This window comes from Rhinatrema bivittatum, chromosome 3, assembly GCF_901001135.1.
Source record: "Rhinatrema bivittatum chromosome 3, aRhiBiv1.1, whole genome shotgun sequence".
Lineage (NCBI taxonomy): Eukaryota > Metazoa > Chordata > Amphibia > Gymnophiona > Rhinatrematidae > Rhinatrema > Rhinatrema bivittatum.
The window spans coordinates 559,454,591-559,479,352 of record NC_042617.1 but is presented as its reverse complement, the minus strand read 5'-3'; the positions used below and the strand labels follow the sequence as shown (position 1 = coordinate 559,479,352).

Genomic DNA, 24,762 nt, shown 5'->3' with positions numbered 1-24,762 from the left:
GGGTTTATTATGACAAGAGAAAATCAGTGGAAAAATGTGACAATATTGAGGTTTATTTTGGTGGACAGAATCCAAGACAATAAAAAGAATATTCAGCAGATTCTCCTATTCACCTGTTTATTATTATTATTATTATGTGTTAGAATTTTAATTAGTACTTCACGGAGAAGTATTTCCTGTTTTATGTAGCTTTCTGCTTCAGGTGGCGTGCACCTTAACAGAGTCATGGAAGCCGGCATAGATATCTTTGGTTTTACTATATTGAAGCTCTTTAGGTTGTCTGTTGACTTACATGGATGTTCCTCCTGTAGAAGTCCTTCCTGTAGCAGAGGCAGGAGCAATGGGTGGAAATATTATCCTAGTGTTGTCCAGCACACACAGGGCCCGGTTTTCAGACATGGGCTTAGGCAGTTGATCAAGTTGTGTTCTTATTTTGGCCATTTTTTAAAAATTTTAGATGTTGCTGAAATCTTAGAATTCAGACAGATGTTTTAGGGACAACATGACCCAAGGTAAGTGCATAGCTTAGCAAATTATTTGTGCACTTGTCTTGTTTTCTTTTGGATATGGAGTCCAAAACACATCATAAGGTTTGAGCTGCAATGGAATAGACAACGTTTGAAAAAGATTTCCCAGAAATTGTTGTGGTGCTTTCTTTTTTGCATAGGCATATTTAAAGGCAGGGGAGACACTCTCCCAAGCTCCTCACTAAAATTAATGTCCTTAGTATAGTAGTGATGTTTCACCCCCTTTTGTGAGCCTGGAATGGAATGCTCTTAGACGGATTTGGAGCCCTCTACTGAGAAAGAGAGAAGAATTCCTATGAGCATGCCTGTGGGGAGGAAGGGAGAATATTTTCTGAGATACAGAAATTCTTAGAAGGGAAGAAAAAGGAGAAAACCATCTTGTTATCAATAGACGGGTTCACTATTTTTTTTTAGTGTGATTTATATCATGCTATTTCAAACAGAATGTCCAAATTAAAGATCAACATCAAAAACAAGTAATATAATAATGTAATGATAATTAAAGACAACCTAATAATGACTTAAGACCACAAATCACAAGTTACTACAGGATCTCGAGAAGTTTTCTGGGATTGCAAAGCAGCAGCCAAAGGGATGAAAGAGAGAGAGTGATTTTCTTTGTAATAATTGCTCTGTGTGGAGTGTGGTGTTTTTGGACATTGGTGACCTGGCTTGGTGAGACAGACACCAGTAGGTCTGTGAAATGTAGCTTCATCCTGATGATAAAGAGCCACCCCCCACCCCAAAATCCTCTCCTTCTGGTAGAGGACATAGGAAGGGGGATTACAGACAGGTAGGCTGAATACATCCATTATTTAAGCTGGTCATTTTTTTTCTTCTGTTATTCACGCCAAAAACATTTTTACGGTGATGAATACTTGCATTCTGCTTTCTTTCATATTCTGTTTTCTAGGTGGCCCCTTCATACAAGTTTCAAAAGAATAACATGCCAATTTCTGACCCGTAGAGCTGTGTGCTGCTTTTGGAATAATGGCAGCCAGCATGAGAGGTAGCCCACACAGTGTAAAACAATGGCAGCTAGCCAGTGTGGGACTTCCGGCAGGAGAGACAGCCATGTGCATCACAGAGCCCACCAGTAGAAACCTAAGCAGCATGAGCAACCAGACAAGATTCAGTGCCTGGACACCACTTGCAAATAAATCATTCAACAAGGAGGTATGTTGGTGCCGGATGGCTTCTGTAACCTAGCACAGATGTCTCCTTTCTGTATTAGGCTTACACATCATAGGTATGTAATCTGCCCAAGCTGTGAAAGACTCTAAAAAGCCAGGGCTCTCTCACATATCCTGTACTTTCTTGTGTTTCATATACTTTCACTCCTTCACTCTCATGGCGAATGCAGTGAGGACTCCCTTCAGCAGTCCAGGTAAATGAGGGTGAAAGGAAATTTGCAACTGGAGTTGCTGCTCATTGTGAATATTCAGGCCGATAAAGGAGCGTGCGCTCCACTGGAGCGCACTGTTAACCCACAATTGGACATGCGTTTTCGATGCGCTAGCGTTACCCCTTATTCAGTAAGGTGTCGAAAACGCACGTCCAACCCCCCCGAACCTAATAGCGCCCGCAACATGCAAACGCATGTTGATGGCCGTATTAGTTATTCCCACGCGATTCAGTAAGTAAAATGTGCAGCCAAGCCGCACATTTTACTTTAAGAAATTAGCGCCTACCAAAAGGTAGGCGCTAATTTCTGCCGGCGCCGGGGAAGTGCACAGAAAAGCAGTAAAAACTGCTTTTCTGTGCACCCTCCGACTTAATATCATGGCGATATTAAGTCGGAGAAAAAAAAAAAGAAAAAAAAAATTTGAAGTAGGCTCGCGGGTTGAAAACCGGATGCTCAATTTTGCTGGCATCCGGTTTTTGAACCCGTGGCTGTCAGCGGGCTCGAGAACTGACGCCGGCAAAATTGAGCGTCGGCTGTCAAACCCGCTGACAGCCGCCGCTCCTGTCCTTAGCGCCTCTTTTTACCTGTTTCTACCGTCAGACCTAATTTGCATACTGAATCGCGCGCACAGGAGAGTGGCCTGTGGGCGCGCCTCTCCCTCAGACTTTACTGTATCGGCCCGTAAGTCTTTTTGTATGTTTTTATTGTCATCGTTTTATTGTATTGAACTTCATGGATGATGCGGATTTAAAAAAATGAGAATTAGCATTTTAATCCTCTTGCTAAAGCCATCATCATAACATTATTGTGTCCCCCATGGGGGTCAAGTGGCAGGGTGTTAACCCCTCATACTTTCCAGGTTCTTAATCTCAGCCAAGAAGGGGCTGTCTTCAGTTTATAGCTCAGACCCAACACTTGGATCTTAGCCAAATGACTGAGAAGGGATCGTATGTTGCCATTGATCCTGCTACAAACCTCATTCTGGTTTATCAGTGTTCTTCCTTCTCAGACAGGACAGCTGTCTTGGAGCAAGTAAAATCTCAGGCAGCCTAACATGTAATGCACATGTATGACTTCAGCCAGCTCTTTCCCATCGTGCTGGCTCATTTGTGTCAGTCCTTGATAGGGTATAACTTGGTTCTGTTTGCCAGTCCTTGTGGCCCCCAGGGTATGATTTTCAGGAATTCTAGTGATTATGTATGAGGTACATTTACATACATTTTAATCTGCAAACTGGGTAATTTGCATATTTTGATTACCAGAACTGTTTTGGGGGCCACATTGTATGAGATTTCAAGCAATGTAGAGGTTAATTATTACGTGTTTATATAAAAAATATATTTTTTTCGTATGCAAAAATGTTGAATAAATCCATTTGATTAGTTTATTTTATCATCTTTTAAATTGAGATCATCATTATTACATGCAATACATATAAGACAAGTAAATAATTTACATGTTTAAAAAAAGACTGAGAAAGGAAGAAGTAAAAAAAATGGTTAGAGTGTGCACTAAGGGCCGGATTTTCAAAGGGTTACGCGCGTCGCTGGGCCTATTTTCAAAAGGCCCAGCGACGCGCGTAAAGCCTCGGGACCCGTGTAATTCCCGGGGCTTTACTAAAGGGGGCGGGGCAAGAGGCTCCCGGCACAGCGGCCATTTCCTGCTGTGCCGGGGATCGCGTGCTGGCAGTTGGCCAGCGCGCGCAACTTACTTCAGCCCCACGGCTGAAGTAAGTTTAATAACAAAAGAAAAAAGAAAAAAAAGGTAGGGGGGAAAGGGCGGTGGAGGTAGGGGAAGGGAAGGTGGGGTGGTGGGGGTAGGGAATGGGGGAAGGCAGCGCGGCTTGGTGTGGGCTTCGCACGCGCAAGGTGCACAATTTTGCACCCTCTTGTGCGCGCCGACCCCCAATTTTATAACTTACAGGTGCCTGCGCGCACCTTTTAAAATCTGCCCCTAATTATTTAAGCCAAGAAATTCTTGTTCTGTTCTTCAGAATTAATTTTCTTGGTCTCTAAATCTAAAAGTGATTCCATAGCTAGAATGTTAAAAGCATTCTACATATTATTATAGAAATTTTAATTCATAAGAATTATTTATTTTTCTGTTGTCAGTAGGGATGTGAATCGTTTTTCAACGATTAAAATTATCGTCCGATAATGTTAATATCGTCTTAAATCGTTATAGAACACGATACAATAGAAATTCTAACGATTTATCGTTAAAAATCGTTAAATCGTGTTAGTGCGCACTAACTGAAAATGATACAAATAAACACTTTCCAGGTCACTGAAGGTCAGTTAGGAATGAATATGTGTTCCTATTGGCTGGCTGCCCTCTTATCTATTGATGTTACCAAGGTTACCACTGAGGTGATGGTTGGGGGGATGGGAAATGGAACTGGAAACTAACGAACACCAACAGAAAATGAAACAAGTGTTCACACTTCCCAGGTCAGTAAAGGTCACTTAGGAATGAATATGTATGTATGTATTCCTATTGGCTGGCTGTGCTCTTATCTATTGATGTTACCAAGGCTAACACTGAGGTAATGGTTGGGGGGATGTGAAATGGAAACAGTTGGAAGCTTGACAAAAAAAGTAATGTAATGATCAGCACTCACGTGACTAGAACTTGTTTGTTTATTATTTTTGTTAGCAGGCACCTGAAATGCTAGTGCATGTTGAATTTGCCAATCACTGTGCATTTTAGAAAGGTGGTCCTGGCTGGAACTGTACACAGTTCAAATATATGTAATTGATTGTTGGTAAGTGTATTTTTTAAGTAGCCACACTGGCACAAGTATGTTTACTTTTCCTCCTACTTAACTCACTATCTCAGCTTTGTAAGAAGGGCTTCTCTGCTTGTGTGTTGTTTTTGTTTGGTGTGAGGAGAGCAGAAACATCAGATCTTTATTCAATCTACTACAGTCATCTCTTACAGTGCCCTATCCCTATTAATACCAGGAGTGTTGTGATCTTCCTGCACACAGTGCCCTAACCCTGATACCAGTCTGAGACAGCTCCCTCCCTGCATTACTAGTGAGAGGCTGGCTTCACAGACAGGGGGGAGCTGTCTGACCCTCACTCCTGACTTCCCCCATGTCCCAGCTAGTGAATGGTGTGTGGGTGAGGGGGGGGGGGAGGATGGTGAAGTCTGAGACAGCTCCCTCCCTGCATTACTAGTGAGAGGCTGGCTTCACAGACAGGGGGGAGCTGCCTGACCCTCACTCCTGACTTCCCCCATGTCCCAGCTAGTGAATGGTGTGTGGGTGAGGGGGGGGGGGAGGATGGTGAAGTCTGAGACAGCTCCCTCCCTGCATTACTAGTGAGAGGCTGGCTTCACAGACAGGGGGGAGCTGCCTGACCCTCACTCCTGACTTCCCCCATGTCCCAGCTAGTGAATGGTGTGTGGGTGAGGGGGGAGGGAGGAGGATGGTGAAGTCTGAGACAGCTCCCTCCCTGCATTACTAGTGAGAGGCTGGCTTCACAGACAGGGGGGAGCTGCCTGACCCTCACTCCTGACTTCCCCCATGTCCCAGCTAGTGAATGGTGTGTGGGTGAGGGGGGGGGGGGGAGGATGGTGAAGTCTGAGACAGCTCCCTCCCTGCATTACTAGTGAGAGGCTGGCTTCACAGACAGTGGGGAGCTGCCTGACCCTCACTCAAGCAGAGAAGCCCTTCTTACAAAGCTGAGCTAGTGAGTTAAGTAGGAGGAAAAGTAAACATACTTGTGCCAGTGTGGCTACTTAAAAAATACACTTACCAACAATCAATTACATATATTTGAACTGTGTACAGTTCCAGCCAGGACCACCTTTCTAAAATGCACAGTGATTGGCAAATTCAACATGCACGTGTCTGCTAACAAAATTAATAAACAAAGAAGTTCTAGTCACGTGAGTGCTGATCATCACATGTCAAGCTTCCAACTGTTTCCATTTCACATCCCCCCAACCATTACCTCAGTGGTAACCTTGGTAACATCAATAGATAAGAGCACAGCCAGCCAATAGGAATACATATTCATTCCTAAGTGACTTTTACTGACCTGGGAAGTGTGAACACTTTGTTTCATTTTCTGTTGGTGTTCATGAGTTTCCAGTTCCATTTCCCATCCCCCCAACCATCACCTCAGTGGTAACCTTGGTAACATCAATAGATAAGGGGGCTGCCAGCCAATAGGAACACATATTCATTCCTAACTGACCTTCAGTGACCTGGAAAGTGTCTATTTGTATCATTTTGAGTTAGTGCGCACTAACTCGAGTTAGTGCGCACTAACGGGGAGTTAGTGCGCACTAACTCGAGTTAGTGCGCACTAATCGGAAAAAACGATTTTTAACGATTTTTCAACGAAATAATCGTGCCAAACACAATTTTCTTCTCCTGCCACACGATTTCTATCGTTAAGACGATATGGAAAACGATTCACATCCCTAGTTGTCAGTGCTTTGATTAACTATCTCTTCTGTGGACCAGGTGACTGTTTCGCTGCCTCTTCCCGCCAAAAAAAAAAGAGGCCAATATACTAAGGTGTGTGTGTGTGTGTGTCACAAAAGCATTAATGAGGGAAAAAATGCCAAATGATGCGTGCTATTCTGTTTGTGAAAATCTGCTCATGCTATTTGCCATTTTTTCTATGTTATTTAGCTTTTGTAAAGAGCAATGAAAAAATCTACACAAAATAGGTAATAAGCTCTTAATTATGAAAAGCAGCTCATTACCTCTGTTCACAGAGGTAAATACCACACACTAAACTGCATTCTTGCACAAAACTTAACTATATATCAGCAAGGAGTAGTTAAGTTTTGTTGCTATAAAGTTTGCACAAAATTGCAGACTTTATTACAAAAGAGGCAGTGGATGTAACTTCCATAATATGCCTAGGGGCGGATTTTCAAAGGCGCGCGAATAGCCTACTTTTGTTTGCGCTCCAGGCGCAAACAAAAGTATGCTGGATTTTAGTAGATACGCGCGGAGCCGCGCGTATCCACTAAAATCCTGGATCGGCGCGCGCAAGGCTATGAATTTTGTATAGCCGGCGCGCGCCAAGCCGCGCAGCCTACCCCGTTCCCTCCAAGGCCGCTCCGAAATCGGAGCGGCCTCGGAGGGAACTTTCCTTTGCCCTCCCCTCACCTTCCCCTCCCTTCCCCTACCTAACCCACCCGCCCGGCCCTGTCTAAACCCCCCCCTTACCTTTGTCAGGGGATTTACGCCTCCCGGAGGGAGGCGTAAATCCCCGCGCGCCAGCGGGCCTCCTGCGCGCCGGGCCGCGACCTGGGGGCGGGTACGGAGGGCGTGGCCACGCCCCCGGGCCGTAGCCACGCCCCCGTACCCGCCCCCAAAACGCTGCCGACACGCCCCCGAAACGCCGCGACGACCGGGCCCGCCCCCGACACGCCCCCCTCCGAGAACCCCGGGACTTACGCGAGTCCCGGGGCTCTGCGCGCGCCGGGAGGCCTATGTAAAATAGGCTTCCCGGCGAGCAGGGCTCTGAAAATCCGCCCCCTAGTGTCACCAGAAAAATATCTTGCATTACAGGTCCATTTCCATGGAGCCCTTTACAGGTTAGAACACTGGCCCCAAAGGGAGGTATCACAAAACAGAAAGAATGAAACTTAGTCCTTAAGCAGTGTCCTAATGTGGGTTGGTAACTGGTTGTAAGATGGAAAACAGAGAGTAGGACTAAATGGTGAGTTTTCCCAATGGAGAGAGGTGAATAGTGGAGTTCCACAGGGATCTGTACTGGGACTGATGCTGTTTAACATTTACATAAATGATTTGGGAAAGGGTGTAACAAGTAAAATGATCAAATTAGCATATCACACAAATGTAATTCAAAGTCTTTAAAACCTGAGTAGACTGTGAAGAGCTCAAAAAACTGCAAAAGGACTGTGAAGGATAGCGGATGTGTGAGCCCTTTGTGCTGCGGCGTAGTTGATGCACCTTCAAGGGCTTCGCCGATGAAGGCCATGAGGCCTGTGCTGCCAGCTGCCAAACGTGCCTGTAGTGGGACAGTCTGGAGCTTCACCTTTACCAGCTGTCTCCCTCACAGGTTGAGCCCTTGTGTTCTAACAGCCAGGTCCCTAGGGCGGTGAAGATAACAGTCCAGAGGCACACCGGAGTCAAGGTATACAGCAGACTAACAGAGCCAAAGACAGGCCAAGGTTGCGGCAGGCAGCTAGCAAGATTGGTGAAATCCAGGCAAGAGGGCAGGTCCAGGTGGCAGGCAGTCGTGGTCAGATCCAAGCAGGAGGTGAGATTTATTTATATATTATTTGATTTTATAAGAAGTCCCTTTGTCTTTCAGCTCTTCCACGAAAGAGTCTGTCTCATATGCCATTGGTTTGATCTGTGGACTGACAAGCAGCGCAATCAGCTCTTCCAAGCGCTGCTGGTGAGGAGTGGTAGATCACAGCTGAAGTAAGTTTGTTAAAAGCCGATGTTAATGATTTTCTTTGTAATATGAGCATAGTAATCATTCAAAGCACTTGATTTTTATGCATTATTCAGGAATTGACATTTGGCACCCAGAGAAAGCTGAGTGCATTTTGTGATCATAAGAATGTACATAAAACCTGAACACTATAACTGGTTACTGCGCTCTGCTTGTTTTTTGTTTTTTTTCCATGTTTTCTGGACTAAGGAAATCATTACTCCAAATTTCTGAAGAATGTAGGCTAAGGAACGGTAAAATCTGAAGAGCTGGTTAATGTGTAAATCACAAGAAAAAATGCCCAAAAGATTCTATGTACTGGGAGTAACAAAAGTTAACCAAGAAAGAAAGAAAAACTACCCTGGGAAATTCAAGTAATATAAGAACTACTATATATGCAGGACCTTATGGATGAAGCAGTCTTTCTTAAATCAGGCTGCACAGTAAGAAAGCAGGTCCAAATTGAATATGTTTTTATATGTTTTTTGTATTTTATCCAAATGGATTTAAAATTCAAGTTTCATGGACCCAAATTATCATTAAGATGACGCTAAATTGATTTCATACGGCCGAATTTTAAATTGGCCATGCACATAAAAATCGCCACTTACGCATGTGGCCGGGCCCTGTACTCTCCACGCGCATTTTCGAAAGGGCTCGGCCACTTGCGTAAGTGGCGAAATGTGCACAAGGGCCAGGCCCTGAGAAAGGGGTGGGCTGGGGGGGGTGAGGAGGGATGGGGCGGGACGGAAGCTGGCCAACAGCGGTCAATAGCGCCGGTAGCTGGAGCAGCAAGTAATACAATTAAAAAATTCAGGAAAGGTAGGTTAGGTCTAGGGAGTGGGGAGGAGAGAAGAAGGGGAAGGAAGGTTAGGCAGGGGGTAGAGAAGTTCCCTCCCAGTCCGCTCCTTAATTGGAGCGGACTGGGAGGGAACTAGTGAAGGCCCGATTGCATTGCTGTGCAGACTTTGCAAAAATTCACCCCCTTGCATGCGTCACCTGCACATGTGCGCTGTTGCGTTGGAGGTGGACCCTTGGGCCAAGGTGGGGTTGACACATCCCTTAGATGAGGACCTACAGTTCCCCACCGTCGGCAGGTAGAGTAGGCTGAAGGTAGAGGCCACTGGAGCTTCACCTATACCAGCCCTTGTTACCCGCGGGTTGAGCCTTTGGGTGCCGGGGCTAACAGGACTTAGTTGGGCCTCGAGGTTGGTTTGCGAGAGAAGTTGGTTCAGCCCAGAGACAGCAATCGATAGTTGGCGCAGTCCTACCCTGGACTGGGTATGGTACTGGAACTCGGACACCAATGGAACAAAGGGTAGCTGGAGGCACCCGAGCAAAGATAGGCCGAAGCTTAATAAGTCCACATCCAGGGAATAGGCTAGGAGAGGCATCATTGACAGACTTGGATCAGGGCTGGTGGCAAGCGGAGGTTGTGGCAAGCAAAGTAGAATTCTGAACACGGAGAAGTCTATAGAGTGGTCAATCAAGGCGATGGTTTGATAACGGAGAAGTCAGGCGTAGCAGAGGTCCAGGTCTGGAGATAGGCAGTAGAGTAGTCAGGCGTAGCAGAGGTCTGGGTCTGGAGATAGGCAGTAGAATAGTCAAGCGTAGCAGAGGTATGGGTCTGGAGATAGGCAGTAGAGTAGTCAGGCATAGCAGAGGTCTGGGTCTGGAGATAGGCAGTAGCGGAGTCAGGCGTAGCAGAGGTCTGGATCTGGAGATAGGCAGTAGAGTAGTCAGGCGTAGCAGAGGTCTGGATCTGGAGATAGGCAGTAGAGTAGTCAGGCATAGCAGAGGTCTGGGTCTGGAGATAGGCAGTAGAGTAGTCAGGCGTAGCAGAGGTCTGGATCTGGAGATAGGCAGTAGAGTAGTCAGGCGTAGCAGAGGTCCGGGTCTGGAGATAGGCAGTAGAGTAGTCAGGCGAAGCAGAGGTCTGGGTCTGGAGACAGGCTAAAGAGTAGTCAAACAAAGCAAGGTTGATATCCGTAGAGTCAGTCCAAAATATAGACAAGGCAGGAACAATGAAGACAGGAACTGGGAACAACGAAGGTCAGGAACAAGGAATAGAGAGGATTCTCTATCAGCAATGAGTACGAGGAGTACGAGGAGACCTGTTGTAAAGGCCACGCTATGGAGAGAGGCCTGAGCTTAAAAACACTCGAGAGTCTGATGTCATCATCCGGGGCCGCGGCTAGGTTCCCGCCGCAGACCCTTTAAAAGGATTAGCGATGCGCGTGTGCCTAGGGAGGGGCGCGGGTGGCGGCGTCTCTCCTCGGACCACGCGGAGAGGCCCGAAGAGCAATGGCATCTTGACTGGCAACACTGGGGACCATGGCAGAGCTGGAGGCACCAGGGGCGGCCCGAGATTGGAGCCGGCGGCCCACCGCCACCAGTGAGGAGGAACCAGGAGCTGGAGTCCGCATAAGAAGGTGAGAGGGCCGTGCCGCGGATCTGCCGCGAGCGGCACATGTAACATGTGTGCGGCCAACGGATTTTATAACATGCACGTGGCCAACGGATTTTATAACATGCGTGCGCCAGCGTGCACATGTTAAAAAAATCATTGCATCCATGTGTGCGCCAGGAACTGCGCACACATGGACACGTGCATGTATGTTTTAAAATCTACCCCATAAGACCCAAAGAAAGGGGGTTCCTTCAGCGGTATACAGTTAAGTGCCTTTCTTTTGAGTGATTGAGTTTTCAATTAAAGCAGCCATGGGACTTTGGGTTTTATGAAATCAATTTAGCGTCATCTGAATGATAACTTTGGTCCATGAAACTTTCATTTTAAATGCATTTGGATAAAAATACAGAAAACATATAAAAACAGATTACATTTGGACCTGCTTTCTTACTGTGCAGCCTGATTTAAGATAATCAGGCTGCATCATCAATAAGGTCCTACATACATAATAGTTCTTATACTACTTGAATTTCCCAGGATAATTTTTCTTTCTTTAATGCATACGTCATTCATCTAGACGATGTGCATTTAGGCGATGTGGACAGTGTTCGGCTGGTAACCTGGTGCCCTCTAATTTGTGGGCATGTAGTGCAGGTTCAAGCCATGCATCAGGAGTTCAAAAAAAACCTAAAAACCTGGCTCTTCCGCCAAGCCTTTCCAGACACTTAACGCTGCCTAGATGCTTGCATTCTCGCGTAATATAAATTCAGTAATCAATCACATCAAACTGTCCCCTTGTTCCCTATTAAGATACTATGCTTTATTGTATATACTGCACTTATACATACTTTATCGTATTTAATATATACTTTATTGTATATACTGTGCTTTATTGTTTTACTTTTTTTACTTTTACTTTTATTTATTGTTATTTTTCAAAACTATGATACCCATTGTTTTATTTGTTACTATAATATGATATTGAGTTCAAAAGTTTTTCTTTTTCTTGTAACTATTTCTATGCCATGTTCAATTTGTACTTTGTTTTATAGTTATATGTAAAGCCCACCCCTTTTGGGCATCTCACTGTTTTATGTAAACCGGAGTGATTTGTATCTGATACAAGAACCTCAGTATATATAAATTAAAAATAAATAAATAAATAAATGCATACACATGCAGGGTGCGAGGGCTGGGGAAGAGGGCGAAGCTGAGAGAAGGAGGGAAGGAACATGTACACGGAAGCAGAGAGGGAGGTAGGAGACTGGGAAGGTAAACGAGGAGATGGAGAGAAGATGCTGCAGATACGTGCAGTCTCAAACGTAAGCAAAATGCAGGAGAGCTGGCAGATATATATAATAGGGAAGACAGAGAAAGAAGATAGCGCAAGATGAGGAAAAGAGATGGCAAAGGGAAAGCCTAACACATACAAGAAAACTTGAGAAATTTAGTTATGAAAGAAACTTATTCAAGATACGTTACTGTTACTGATGACAGTATGGTGAGGCAAACTAAATCAGTTTGGTGCAGTATGGGGCATCTTTTTCATAAACTGAAGATAAACCTCCCCTTTTTAAAATGAAAGAAACCCAGAAGGGGCTTCTATCTGAGCAAGTCTCATCTTCCAGTGTAGTGTATTGAAGCATAAACCTTGTCACAGGACTGTGCAAGTGAGTTATACTGATGGAAACACCAGTCTGGCCAGGGTATTGGCACTGAGGTCTATATTCCCAAGCCATTTAGCGGATAATGTAATGGTTATCCGTCTACATGGCTTACCTGGCTATATTTAGCCCTTACAAGGTACATACACTGGGTAAATTAGAACCAATTCCTCTATGCAGCCTATATCACATAATCAAAAAAGCGGAAAGTTTGATATTTTTATTTGTATTCACAAAATCTTCTATTCACAATGTGTCCATAAATAAAAACCACATACACACTCACTCACTCATTTAAAAACATTCACATTAAGAGTACACAGCAGGTCAGCATATATAAATGATTAACATTTACTAGAATGTGATAAACACATTTCCCTGTGGAACACTCCACTTACATACTATTTAACACTGCATATTTTTATACAAATTTCATAATAAGCTGATATCTCCTGTGTAACTTCTCTTGTGATATTTTCTAATGTTGAAGTAGAATAAATCAGAGTGGTCAACCCCGACAAGTGGCCCTTGTTTCACCTTCGTTTGCTTCCTCAGGGGGACTTCACCACTGAGAAGTCCCCCTGAGGAGGTGATATATTTAGCCCTTATCCAGCTAGAATTTAGCCGGATAAGAAGGAGGCATTCCGTGGGTGGACAAGAGGCCTACTGAGGAAGAGCGGAGTTAGCCACAAAAATTAAGAGGCTAACTCCAATATTCAGATTTAACTTCTTAACTTATGCAGCTAACTCTTGTCATGCCATAGGGCTGTCCTAAAGTTAGCCAGTTAAACATAATCAGTTAACTTGAGATAGCCAGCTATGTTTATGCGGCTAACTAGCCGAGCTGCTCAGTGGCTGAAAAGGGACCCCACTGATGCATCAGACAGAAGGATATTTATTTCCTAGATGTAGGGAGGGCAGTGAAGAACACATCCTGTCGTTCTCTGTAAATGATTCTTTTTCCTCGGTGTTTGGTATGATTTGGGAGAATATTGAAATGCAGAACATGATAGCAGATAAAACTCTCCTTGCCAATGTTAAGCTCTCTAATTTCACTAGCTACTGTGGTACTGCAAAACCTACTTAATCATTGGCATTACACTTTAGAGATGTGAATCGTGTCCTCGATCGTCTTAACGATCGATTTCGGCTGGGAGGAGGAGGGAATCGTATCGTCGCCGTTTGGGTGTTTAGAGTATCGTGAAAATCGTTAAAATCGTGAACCGGCACACTAAAACCCCCTAAAACCCACCCCGACCCTTTAAATTAAATCCCCCACCCTCCCGAACCCCCCCAAAATGCCTTAAATTACCTGGGGGTCCAGCGGCGGTCCGTAGCTAAATCGGGGGAAGGGGGAGGGCAGGAAAACCGGCACACTAAAACACCCTAAAACCCACCCCGACCCTTTAAATTAAATCCCCCACCCTCCTGAACCCCCCCCCCCCATGCCTTAAATTACCTGGGGGTCCAGCGGCGGTCCAGAACGGCCTCCTGCAATTGAATCGTGTTGTCTTCAGCCGGCGCCATTCTGCAAAATGGAGGCGCAAAATGGCGGCGGCCATAGACCAACACGATTTGACTGCAGGAGGTCGTTCCGGACCCCCGCTGGACTTTTGGCAAGTCTTGTGGGGGTCAGGAGGCCCCCCCAAGCTGGCCAAAAGTCCCTGGGGGTCCAGCGGGGGTCCGGGAGCGATTTCCTGCCGCGAATCGTTTTCCGTACGGAAAATGGCGCTGGCAGGAGATCGCTCCCGGACCCCCGCTGGACCCCCAGGTACTTTTGGCCAGCTTGGGGGGGCCTCCTGACCCCCACAAGACTTGCTAAAAGTCCAGCGGGGGTCCGGAACGACCTCCTGAGGTCGAATCGTGTTGGTCTATGGCCGCCGCCATTTTGCGCCGCCATTTTGCAAAATGGCGGCGCAGAATGGCACCGGCTGAAGACAACACGATTCAATTGCAGGAGGCCGTTCCGGACCACCGCTGGACCCCCAGGTAATTTAAGGCATTTTGGGGGGGGTTTCGGGAGGGTGGGGGATTTAATTTAAAGGGTCGGGGGTGGGTTTTAGGGTGTTTTAGTGTGCCGGTTTTCCTGCCCTCCCCCTTCCCCCTTCCCCCGATTTACGATTTTTTGACGATAAATCGGGAGAATTGGTATTGTATCGTGGCCCTAACGATTTTTGACGATTTAAAATATATCGGACGATATTTTAAATCGTCAAAAAACGATTCACATCCCTATTACACTTACCTTTAAGGATCCTCTGTACCTGTCCCAGGCCTTGCTGAATACTAATACCATTTTTGTTAAGTTTTATCTTGCAAGGCTCATATTTTGATCCACTAACCTCTTTTCTACTGAAAAATACTTGGCCATATTTATCCTTGAGCTTTTTGAAAGTCTCTGTTACATACTCTTCTCTTCCAGGGTATAATACTTGTAAGACCCTGCAGAATTTTGATAAATCTCCCCTGGATTGCTTCTATTCTGCTTATATATCTTTTCAACATGGAGACTCCAAAACTGGACCCAGATGCCTCCAGATAAGGTCTCACTAGTGATATGATCAGACGTATCACTGCTGCTGCCTTTTTTTCTGCTGGTTATGCCTCTTCCTCAGTACCCAAGAGTCCTATTGATTCTCCATTTCCTTGTCACTCTGTTTGGCCACCTTAAGAACATAAGATCATCCCATACTGGGTCAGGCCAAGGGTCCATCAAGCCCAGCATCCTGTTTCCAAAAGTGGCCAATCCAGGCCATAAGAACCTGGCAAGAACCCAAACACTAAGAAGATCCCATGCCACTGATGCTAGTAATTGCAGTGGCTATTTTCCAAGTCAACTTGATTAATAGTAGTTAATGGACTTCTCCTCCAGGAACTTATCCAAACCTTTTTTAAACCCAGCTACACTAACTGCACTAACCACATCCTCTGGCAACAAATTCCAGAGTTTAATGGTGCGTTGAGTGAAAAAGAACTTTCTCCGATTAGTTTTAAATGTGCCACCTTGAGGATATCCCTTTCTTGGTTGTCAGTACCTCACACCCCCTCCGCCAACATGTTCTCCTGTTGGTTTCTGCACTTTCTCATTAAGTCCTAACTGCCACACTTTTGACCACTTCTCAGGCGTTCTTAAATTCCCCTTGATTTTCCACTGTAATAGACCCAGAATAAAAATCGCTCAGAGTCAAGGGTGACCAAGAGAAGATGCTGCAGATACAATGAAATCGCTCAAAGTCAAGGGTGACCAAGAGAAGATGCTGCAGATACGATGAAATCGCTCAAAGTCAAGGGTGACCAAGCCTCTCTCTATGCAGAGCATTGTTGCTGTAATCAGGACCTGGAATAAGTGCAGATAACTCAAAGCTATGGTTCCAAAACTGGTTTGACTTTATTTACATTTGAAATTATTTTCATGCTGTCTCCAAAGGTACAAATGAGTGTATACAGAGCTGGATTCAGGATGATGGAGACCATAGACAGAGGACTTAAGGCATGGGGTCCTCTCCTTTCCACTACTCCTGGAGAGGATAGAGAAGCGAGGAGATCCCCAGTTTTTGGGCACCTTCAGAATTTGGTGTCCAAGGCACATGCCTGTGTTGCCTGTGCTGAAATCCAGCCCTGTGTGTATACGGTTTTTACTCGCTTGTGCTGAGTGTTTGGGCTTGCAGTGGCCACTGAGAGATCTCTAGGTTTACTTAATACATCACCACATTTCTACTAATAGAAATGACAGATTTTTCAGGTGTCCTCCCTATTCCTGGGTCCTTCTTCTCTCTTTATCCTAGGATTCTTCCCTCTTATAGGCATTCTGAAGGGGTGTGGGAGGATCCCTTTTATTATTCACTGTTCCATGTCTCCCTCTGACTGCCTTTCATAGATGGATTTGTATCTTTCTCAGGCGCTCGTGGCGTCACAAGGAGCCTGCTTCCAGTACTCTTTGTGGCTCATAGCTCCATTCTGCACTGCTACATACAGCATATGCTGCCTCAGCTACTGATACACTAATAGGCACTAAACATACTCTGGACATCTCCCTTTAGTCTAGAGCAGAGCTTTCCAAACTTTTCATGTTGGTGACACACTTTTTAGACAAACATAATTTCACGACACGGTAATTCAGTCTACTAGTAAACCAGAGGTTAAAGGTTAAACAAACAAAACATATTTCGACAATTTATGTATGTTTCCTTAAATATATACATAAATAAAATGTTTCACGACACAACCTATCTCATGAAAACCTTAAATTTATATTAAAAATATATATTCCAAGATTCATGTTATTGTTATAATTTATGAGAAACAATAATAAAACAAATTGTCTGTCCCCCACACACTCATCTCTCTCCTCCCCCCAGCACATGTCTAGCCCCCACACATTCATATCTCTCCCCCTCAAGCACATGTCTGTCCCCCCAGCACGTTTGCCCCCCACTCACTCATCTCTCTCCCCCCAAGCACATGTCTGGCCCCCACACTCATGTACCTCGTCTTTTTGATTGTTGCCAGTTAAGTGCTTCACTCCCTTCCATGATCACCAGACACTGCTGTTTGCAGTCAGTACTCCTCATGGCCAGGCCTCATCGGCAGCAGCAGCCAATGCAAGGATGGCTGGGCTCGTTCCACCCACCAAGCCCCCCAAAAAAACGCGATTGACAGCAAAAATCACCCAATAATAAGCAACCCATAAACTGAAAAAAAAGTGAATCTCTAGGAAAAAAAAAGCCCAAACTCGCATCAGAGTTGACCGGGCTTGCGCGACACACCTGCACACTGCAGGCGACACACTAACGTGTCCCGACACACAGTTTGGAAAGCTCTGGTCTAGAGCATGCTCAGAGCTTTTCTTGGGGCACCACCAGTAGCAGCTTAAACTATAAGGCTTCACAGTTTTCTGGGTCACACTGTGTAGCCCAGGGTCTACATGGGTCACACCCAGGACCTTCCCTGATCTAATCAATCAGAACTAATCAATCAGGTTTGTTTGACAAAAAACCTTTTCCCTAGTGAATCCACTGTCCTATTCCATCCAGATTCCTGCTTTTCCTTTTCCCTCCCCCCAAAAATGCCTGCATGGATACACTGCCCTCATCCTTAAAAGGTGAAGCAGTTATGCACGATCCTGTGGTCAACCCAGAAGGAACAGTGTAATGGCCTGTAGTTATACAGGTGAATTTTCAAAGGAGTTATGTATGTAAATGTAATATAGTATTGTAGCAATTTTCAAAAGTTGCTTACATGCATAAAGTGCACTTACATGGGTAAATCCTGTGGACACTTCAATAGCATATATTGTAGCAATTTTCAAAAGCCCTCTTACACGGGTAAAGTGTATTTACACGTGTAAAACCCATTTTTTAAGGGCCTCATTTTCCAAGCAGTTTACCGCCTGCGATAAATTCGCAAATTAGTAATTTGTTATTCTCTCTCTCTCTCTCTCCCCCCCCCCCCCCCGGAGCCTGAAACAGGCTGTCTGGAACTATCGTGGCCCGCGATGAAAAACCGGCAAATATCGTGCACTGCGATGAAACACCCAAAGAATCATCGCACACTGGGAAAACATCGTGAATTGCGCTAATGTTTTCGCGAATGGCGAAAACATCGCCGCACGCGATGTTTCCCCACTGCACGAAAGAAGTCTCATTTGCATTGGTAACGCCCCCTAATGCGTTACCAATGCGATATTGGAAAATGAGGCCCTAAGAGTGTAAATGCTTTTGAAAATCAGGCCCATACTGTTTGACCGTTACATAGATATAGACTATGACAGCTGATAAGGACCATAAAGCTCATCTAGTTGGCCCAACATCATTCCTTGTGCAGTGCTCTAGATCCTGGTTCATCTTTGGCGTTCTCCTCACTTCATCACAACCAGGGATCCTCTGTACTTATCCCAGACTTTCTTAAATTCTGTTACCAATTTTCCATATAAAAGTTTTCTCTTGTTCCTGATATCAATTAAGTGGCATCTTCTGTCTTCTGAGAGTTAATTTCCTCCCACAATTAGTTTTCATAATGAGTAAAATCAGTTCTCTGTAAGAGCAGTTTTCTGTTGTTGCTTTGCCAGCCTTAGGATTCTCTCCATGTTTTCTTTCTTCCCCCCAGGTTTGTTCAAGATTGGTTCACAGAAGAGGTTCCTGTTACCAAACTGGACTTTACGACGGTGCTGCCACGTTTTATTTCTCTCTATGTTTTCTCCTTTTTGAGCCCCCAGGAGCTCTCTGCTGCTGCACAAGTCAACTGGCACTGGAAGTTTCTAAGTGAACAGGTTTGCTCAAGTTTTCACACAAGCAGCTATTTTTTTTTTAACCACTGAAAAATTAAATCACATAGATGCCGGCCAGCTAATAGTTACCCCTAGATTCAGCATCAAGGAAGAGAAAAATATAGATAGAGAGAGTGAGAGACTATCTAAAAGGCCCTTATTGTAGTGAAGTATTTATATCTTTATAGGTGGGCCATCTAATAGATTCAATAGGTCGAGGTGAGGTGTTGGTGGTGGTTTAGGGTTTAGGGGCCAGTTTCTCATGTACAGCGAGACGTATGAACAGCACAGTACACCTTGGTGAAGATTTGACATCATTTGAAGTGAGGAAAGTCTCAGAAAGATGAAATTTTGTATTATGTCATCTCACCCTAGCTTGATGATACCAGAGTCCATCAAGCTAGGGTGGGAGAACATAGTAGAAATTTCATCATCACCACCACCAACACCTCACTCGACCTATTAGATGGCCCTCCTATAGAGATATAAATAGTTGCACACTGTGAGGCCTTTGTCATGATCCGCTATGCTGGTGGGAGGAGCAATCAGATAGGAGTACCAACCTGATGTATTCTGTAGGCGGACTTAGCAATCTGTTGTTATAGACTGCAGGAGATAGTAGTAGGTGGATCCTTGGGCCGGTGGCAGATGACCACGCCCCCGGGGGAAGATCCCGAGAGGGACCACCGGCTAGGCTTAGAGTATGGAGACAGACACACACTAGTTCTTTTATCAAACAGGTCTTGAAACCACCAGAGGTGGCAGTAGTGAGCTGAAGTGCCCGGCAGGGCTGAAGTCCCTCAGATACTGTAATAGCGATCCCTGGATGGCTGAGCTGTTGAGAAACTGTAGACAGTGATTAGCAGTGTATGCAGAATTCATGAACAGAACTAGATGACAACACTCACATATTGGTCTTAGGGAGCTCAGGAGCTGGAAAGGATAGTCCCTCGAGAGCGAGTACCTGGTTTCTGTCTGTAACCTGAAAGGTAAAGAGAGAGTGAGGCCCTCGAGGGGTGGGTACCTCTGGTAAGTCCGAGGAGGCAGACTAGTTTAGGCAGGGAAACCTATTGCTAACTCAACTAGTAGCGATATCAGAGACCTTTAAATATCGGAAGCGGATGACGTCATCTCAGGGGGACGCCCCTGAGGTTCGCGCCCTTGCTGGTACTTCACTCGGATCGCGCGCGCGCCCTAGGCTTCAGGCAACATGGCGGATCTGCAGCGTTGAGCTGGCCCGGGGACGCTGGAGAGAGACAGCAGGGAGGGAGTCGCCACAGAGGTAAAGAGGGCGGAGTGAAGACGTCGAGCAGCGACGGTCGCAACAGCCTTCCCCAGAAGTGTGTTCTCTCTCTCTCTCTCTCTCTCTCTCTCTCACTCCCTCCCCTAAGCCCAGAAATAGCCAAAATGCTATTCTAAATATTTATCACGAATTGCGTTATGGCCATTTCGGGCATATTGCACAGCCTAATGCCAGGAAAAAAAAGGTGTAGTTATTTCTGGTGTTAAAACCATGTGGTATTGCCCCTCATTTTCTTAAATCCCGCCCAAATCTCCCTGATCCCGCCCCTCCCAAAATTTTGCATTCATGCTGTGCATTACTGTTCTTATCGCATGCGTTTTAGCATTAATACGTGCGTTAATGCTTTATCGTGTGCGTTAACGCCATAACGCATTTTGATGAATGACCCTGTTAGCTAGCCAAACTTATCCACTAACTTTGCTGGGATATTCGGTGTTACCGGCGCACTGCTGAATATACTCCGCTCTCTTAAAGTTAGTTGGAAAGGTTAGTTGGCTAACTTTAGGACTTCTCTTAGGCTGTTCTAAATTTAACCAGCTAATTTAGCTGGCTAATGCTGAAAATCGAGGTAATCTGTCTAACCCCTGGGTGCACTAAGCCACAATGTTTTATCGCAGGAGGTGTCACTGGGACCCTGACCCTGAAAAAGCACCATGGGAGAAAAGAACGCAAAGGGCAGCCCTTTGATGCGATGGTGGCCTCAATCTGATGAGACTGCCATTGCCTTAAAGGGCCGCTGGCCCAAAAATTCAAAAATAGCAGCAAAACAGGGAGGTTGAGCAGGGGTCAGTGCTGACCCTGTCTCAACCTGGAGCCATAAGTCGAGGCGGCCCTGACTCCCCCCAAAAAATAAATTTTAAAAAATACACCTGCATGGCAATGGCCCCCAGCCCCCCCCTCCGTAACCCTCAAATAAAATAAAGGCCTTGGCCCCCCCCTTCCCATCACCACCCCCCACCCCCAAGTGAACCTGACAACCTCCTGATAGTCAATGCCCCATCCCCACCCCACCAAGTGACACTGACAGCCTCACCCAATTTAAAAAAAATTAAAAGGTCCTGGGCTCAACCCCACCCCCCTGAAAGGAAAAAAATAATAAAAGGTAGTGTCTTGTGGGAACCTCAGAACCCATGTTAGGGTCCCGGACCTCCCACTGCACATCTGACACATTTCAATTAGGTTGGTATTATTTTATCATGGCTGACCACCTTCTTGGATGGCTGAGATTAAATTATTCATATAAAATTGACTATGCATGGCCTTCTTTGCATGCATTTACATTATTCATGCATGCAAATCATATGCAAAGAAGGTCATTGTAATAGGAGAGTGCATCTGGGCGGGAAGATGCAAAATATCATGTATAATCACATGATATATTCGAAATAACGTGCATTAGAGCACTAACGCAGCTTGATGCATCACCCCTTAACTTAGCTGGATAATGCACTCCTCCCCAGAATACTGCCTATAACATGGCTGGATATTTTAGACAGATAGAATTTTTAAATCCCGGTGTTTGGTTAAGTACCAGCTTATCCAGACAAACGTGCTGAATGTGGATCTCATAGTTTCTTAATTCAGATACCTTTCTCCATCTGACATGACTAGAACCATAAGTATATAATACTTAATATTACTGCAGTGCCCTTCTATGACCATTTGATGCACATAGTCACTACCCATTGGGTATGTCTTTAGATCCCCAGCCTCTCGCTCATCAGCAACCAGATAAACATATTTTAAGCCAAAGTAGCACTTGCAAAGATAGTTCATTCACCGGCAGTGAACATCAACAAATACTGGGCATATACTCTTTTAAAATGGTGCTCTCTGTGTACAGTGAATAAGAACAAAGAAAATACAAAAACTAACCTTCATGAGATCCTGCTTTAAACATCAATTCAGTTTCTAAGCTTTTTCTCTTTGTGGATGAAACAACAACCCCTTAAAAAAAGTTTTAGGTTCATCTGGCTTTTCTTGCTTCAAGAATTTCACAGTATGTAGCTGCTGCTGCTGTCCTGCATTTTGTACTGCAAATATTTTTTAGGTGCAGCTTGATTAATTAGGAAGCCCCTGAAGTCCAGAGTGGATTTTGTCCAAGGAAGACAACTTTCTGTAAACCTGTTGCGACCGTTGCTGCCCGTTGTCTCCACTCCGCCCTCCTTACCTCTTTGGCAACTCCCTCCTGGGTTGATGGAAGTTTGGCTGCCGAGGCATCATCTTGCCGACCTCCTCCGGCGTTCCCGGACTGGCTAGACGCTGCCTTCCGCCATGTTCTCCTGAGGCCTAAGGGCACGGACCCAACTCAAGTACCAGCAGTGGCGCGAACCTCAGGGGTGTCCCCCTGAGATGACGTCATCATCTTCGGATATTTAAAGGTCTTTCATTTCGCTAACTAATCGAGTTAGCAAAGGGTTTCCTACCTAGCTGCCTCCAGGTATCGCTGTGGATGGGATTCGCTCTCCGCATACCTTGCTACTCTGCCTCCTCGGACTTTAACAGGGGTACCCGCTCCTCGGGGGCCTCGCTCTCTCTTTTACTTTTCAGGTCGCAGTCTGGAACCGGTACTCGCTCCTCGAGGGCCCACATTCCCGGACCTGCTACTGAATATAACTTCTTCCAGGAAGTCACCGCTGCCTACACCACCAGTGAGTTACCATCTCTCTCTCAGAGCTTTCCCTGGAACCGGTACTCGCTCCTCGAGGGCCCACATTCCCGGACCTGCTACTGAATATAACTTCTGCCAGGAAGTCACCGCTGCCTACACCACCAGTGAGTTACCATCTCTCTCTCAGAGCTTTCCCTGGAACCAGGAACTCGCTCCTCGAGGGCCTACTTCATTCCAGCTCCTGGGCTATTCTAAGAGACTACAGTGTGAGTGTTACCATCAAGGTTCTGTTCCTGAACTCTGCATACTCTGCCTGCTCACTATCTCAGTTTCTCTACAGCTCAACTTTCCTGGGATCGCTGTTCCAGTACCTGAGGGACTACAGCCCAGCCGGGCTATTCCAGCTCACTACTGCCACCTCTGGTGGTTCTCAAAAACTGTTTAATAAAAGAACTTGTGTGTGTCTGTCTCCCAACTCTGAGCCTGACTGGTAGTCCCTCTCGGGATCTTCCCCCGAGGGCGTGGTCATCTGCCACCCAACCAAGGATCCAGCCACAACTATCACAAATAATAACAAAACCATAGCAGACCTACTAGCCCTGTATGACCTTTTAGTTAGGGTGATCATATGGCTCCGTGTCAAAGGGGACAGGCTGAGCTGGGCCTCCACTATTATATGCATGGAAATGAAATTCTGATTCCCCTTTTGAATTCCATTTGAGAAACAGGGCTACAGCTCCTTGCTTGCAATGGGGGTAATATCAGGACTGGCTTGGCTTGTCTCTCTTGATGTGGTCACCCTACTTCTTCGTGGAATTATTTCTGGCAAAGCATGACAGTTTTTACCTTGTTATTACTGCTAAAATCAAGGCTCACATTTTCTTTTTGTTCTGTTTTTGTTTGAAGGACTGCCTGTGGATGCCAAAGTGCATTAAATTTGGATGGTTCCTGCCATACACCCCTTCAGACAATGAATATGGCGCTTGGAAGCGACACTACATTGCCTGCGTAGCTCATCTGGATTACTTAACTCCCAGGGAGGCCACTGAAATCTATGGGACTCTCAATGAGCCCAAGGAAGGAGATGAGGAGCAGGAGGAAAAGTGGAGAGAAAAATGGTTAAGAAAAACTCTTCGGGAGAGATTAGCACAACATAAGAGTCAGTAGTATTTAAATGCAGTAAGTTACAAATGATGTAGACTTTGCTTCAGTACAGAAAGCAACATGAAGGCAAATATCAGTCACCGAATGCAGGTAGTTTCTGCCACTGTTCAGCTGTGTAGACACCATAAGCTCAATTTAAAGCTTTGTTTTTCCATGATCAATAGAAAGCTCTGTCACTGTAGTTAATTCATGTGAAAAACCAAATCAAACTCTAGGAAATGGTGCACCACCAATTATAGAGTAATTATTGATTGGAACCTCCAGCTGTCTGAAGTACAGTATTTATGAATTCATTCATTAATCCAACTATCATCATTTTCTTTTAATCAAAACAAGGACTCATTCAGTTTGCCTAACATTAGAGGTTTTATTAATTAAAATATAACTGATTGGTATAATGATTGTTTAGTGATTTAGAAAGTTAGTTGCACTTTCACAGTTTCTAACGTAGAACAACAGATTATTGACTGCAAGTTTGCACATATTTAATATAGAGCAATCACAGCTATTTAACCCAAACTAAAGTTAACAAATAGACTTCTTAATTAAAAGTTAAAGTTTGTTCTTTCACCATGCTGGCAAACTGCAGCTGAAGGAGATGGATCACTTTTTTCTGTGAAGACATCGACATCTGTATTCATCTGTATGCCAGTCTCGAAAGCTTATCTGAATGCAAGCATCTGTGGTCAGCGTCTGTTCTCAAACACTGATAATCATACAGGCAACAGGCAAGTTGGCAGCTTTCTTATGGTCCTGAGGATGTTGTCTGTTGATATTCAGTAGGAGCTCTCTGATGATCAGGCTCCCTGGTGGGCTTCTTGATGGCAGGAGCCCTGGCTCCTTTGTTTCACTTACTTTTATAGACATGAATCCACATAATATGCACACAGTCAATGCATATGGATGAGGGCCAAGTACAGCTTTCTAACTGTGAGTTACATACTTTTTTATAATAAGTGAAGAGTTCATTTTAGCATAG

The 24,762-nt window shown here is 45.2% G+C and overlaps 1 protein-coding gene across 1 annotated transcript in view; it reads left to right on the top strand.

Moving 5' to 3' along the window:
• The window catches only part of ECT2L (epithelial cell transforming 2 like), a 168,210-nt gene that overhangs the window by 6,118 nt on the left and 137,330 nt on the right, over positions 1-24,762 (top strand). Inside the window, exons 2-5 of the mRNA XM_029596464.1 lie at positions 1,441-1,703; positions 8,241-8,353; positions 18,546-18,708; positions 23,526-23,778. Of these exons, the coding sequence (XP_029452324.1) occupies positions 1,518-1,703; positions 8,241-8,353; positions 18,546-18,708; positions 23,526-23,778 (715 nt within the window). The 5' untranslated portion in view covers positions 1,441-1,517. The remainder of the gene's footprint in view (positions 1-1,440; positions 1,704-8,240; positions 8,354-18,545; positions 18,709-23,525; positions 23,779-24,762) is intronic.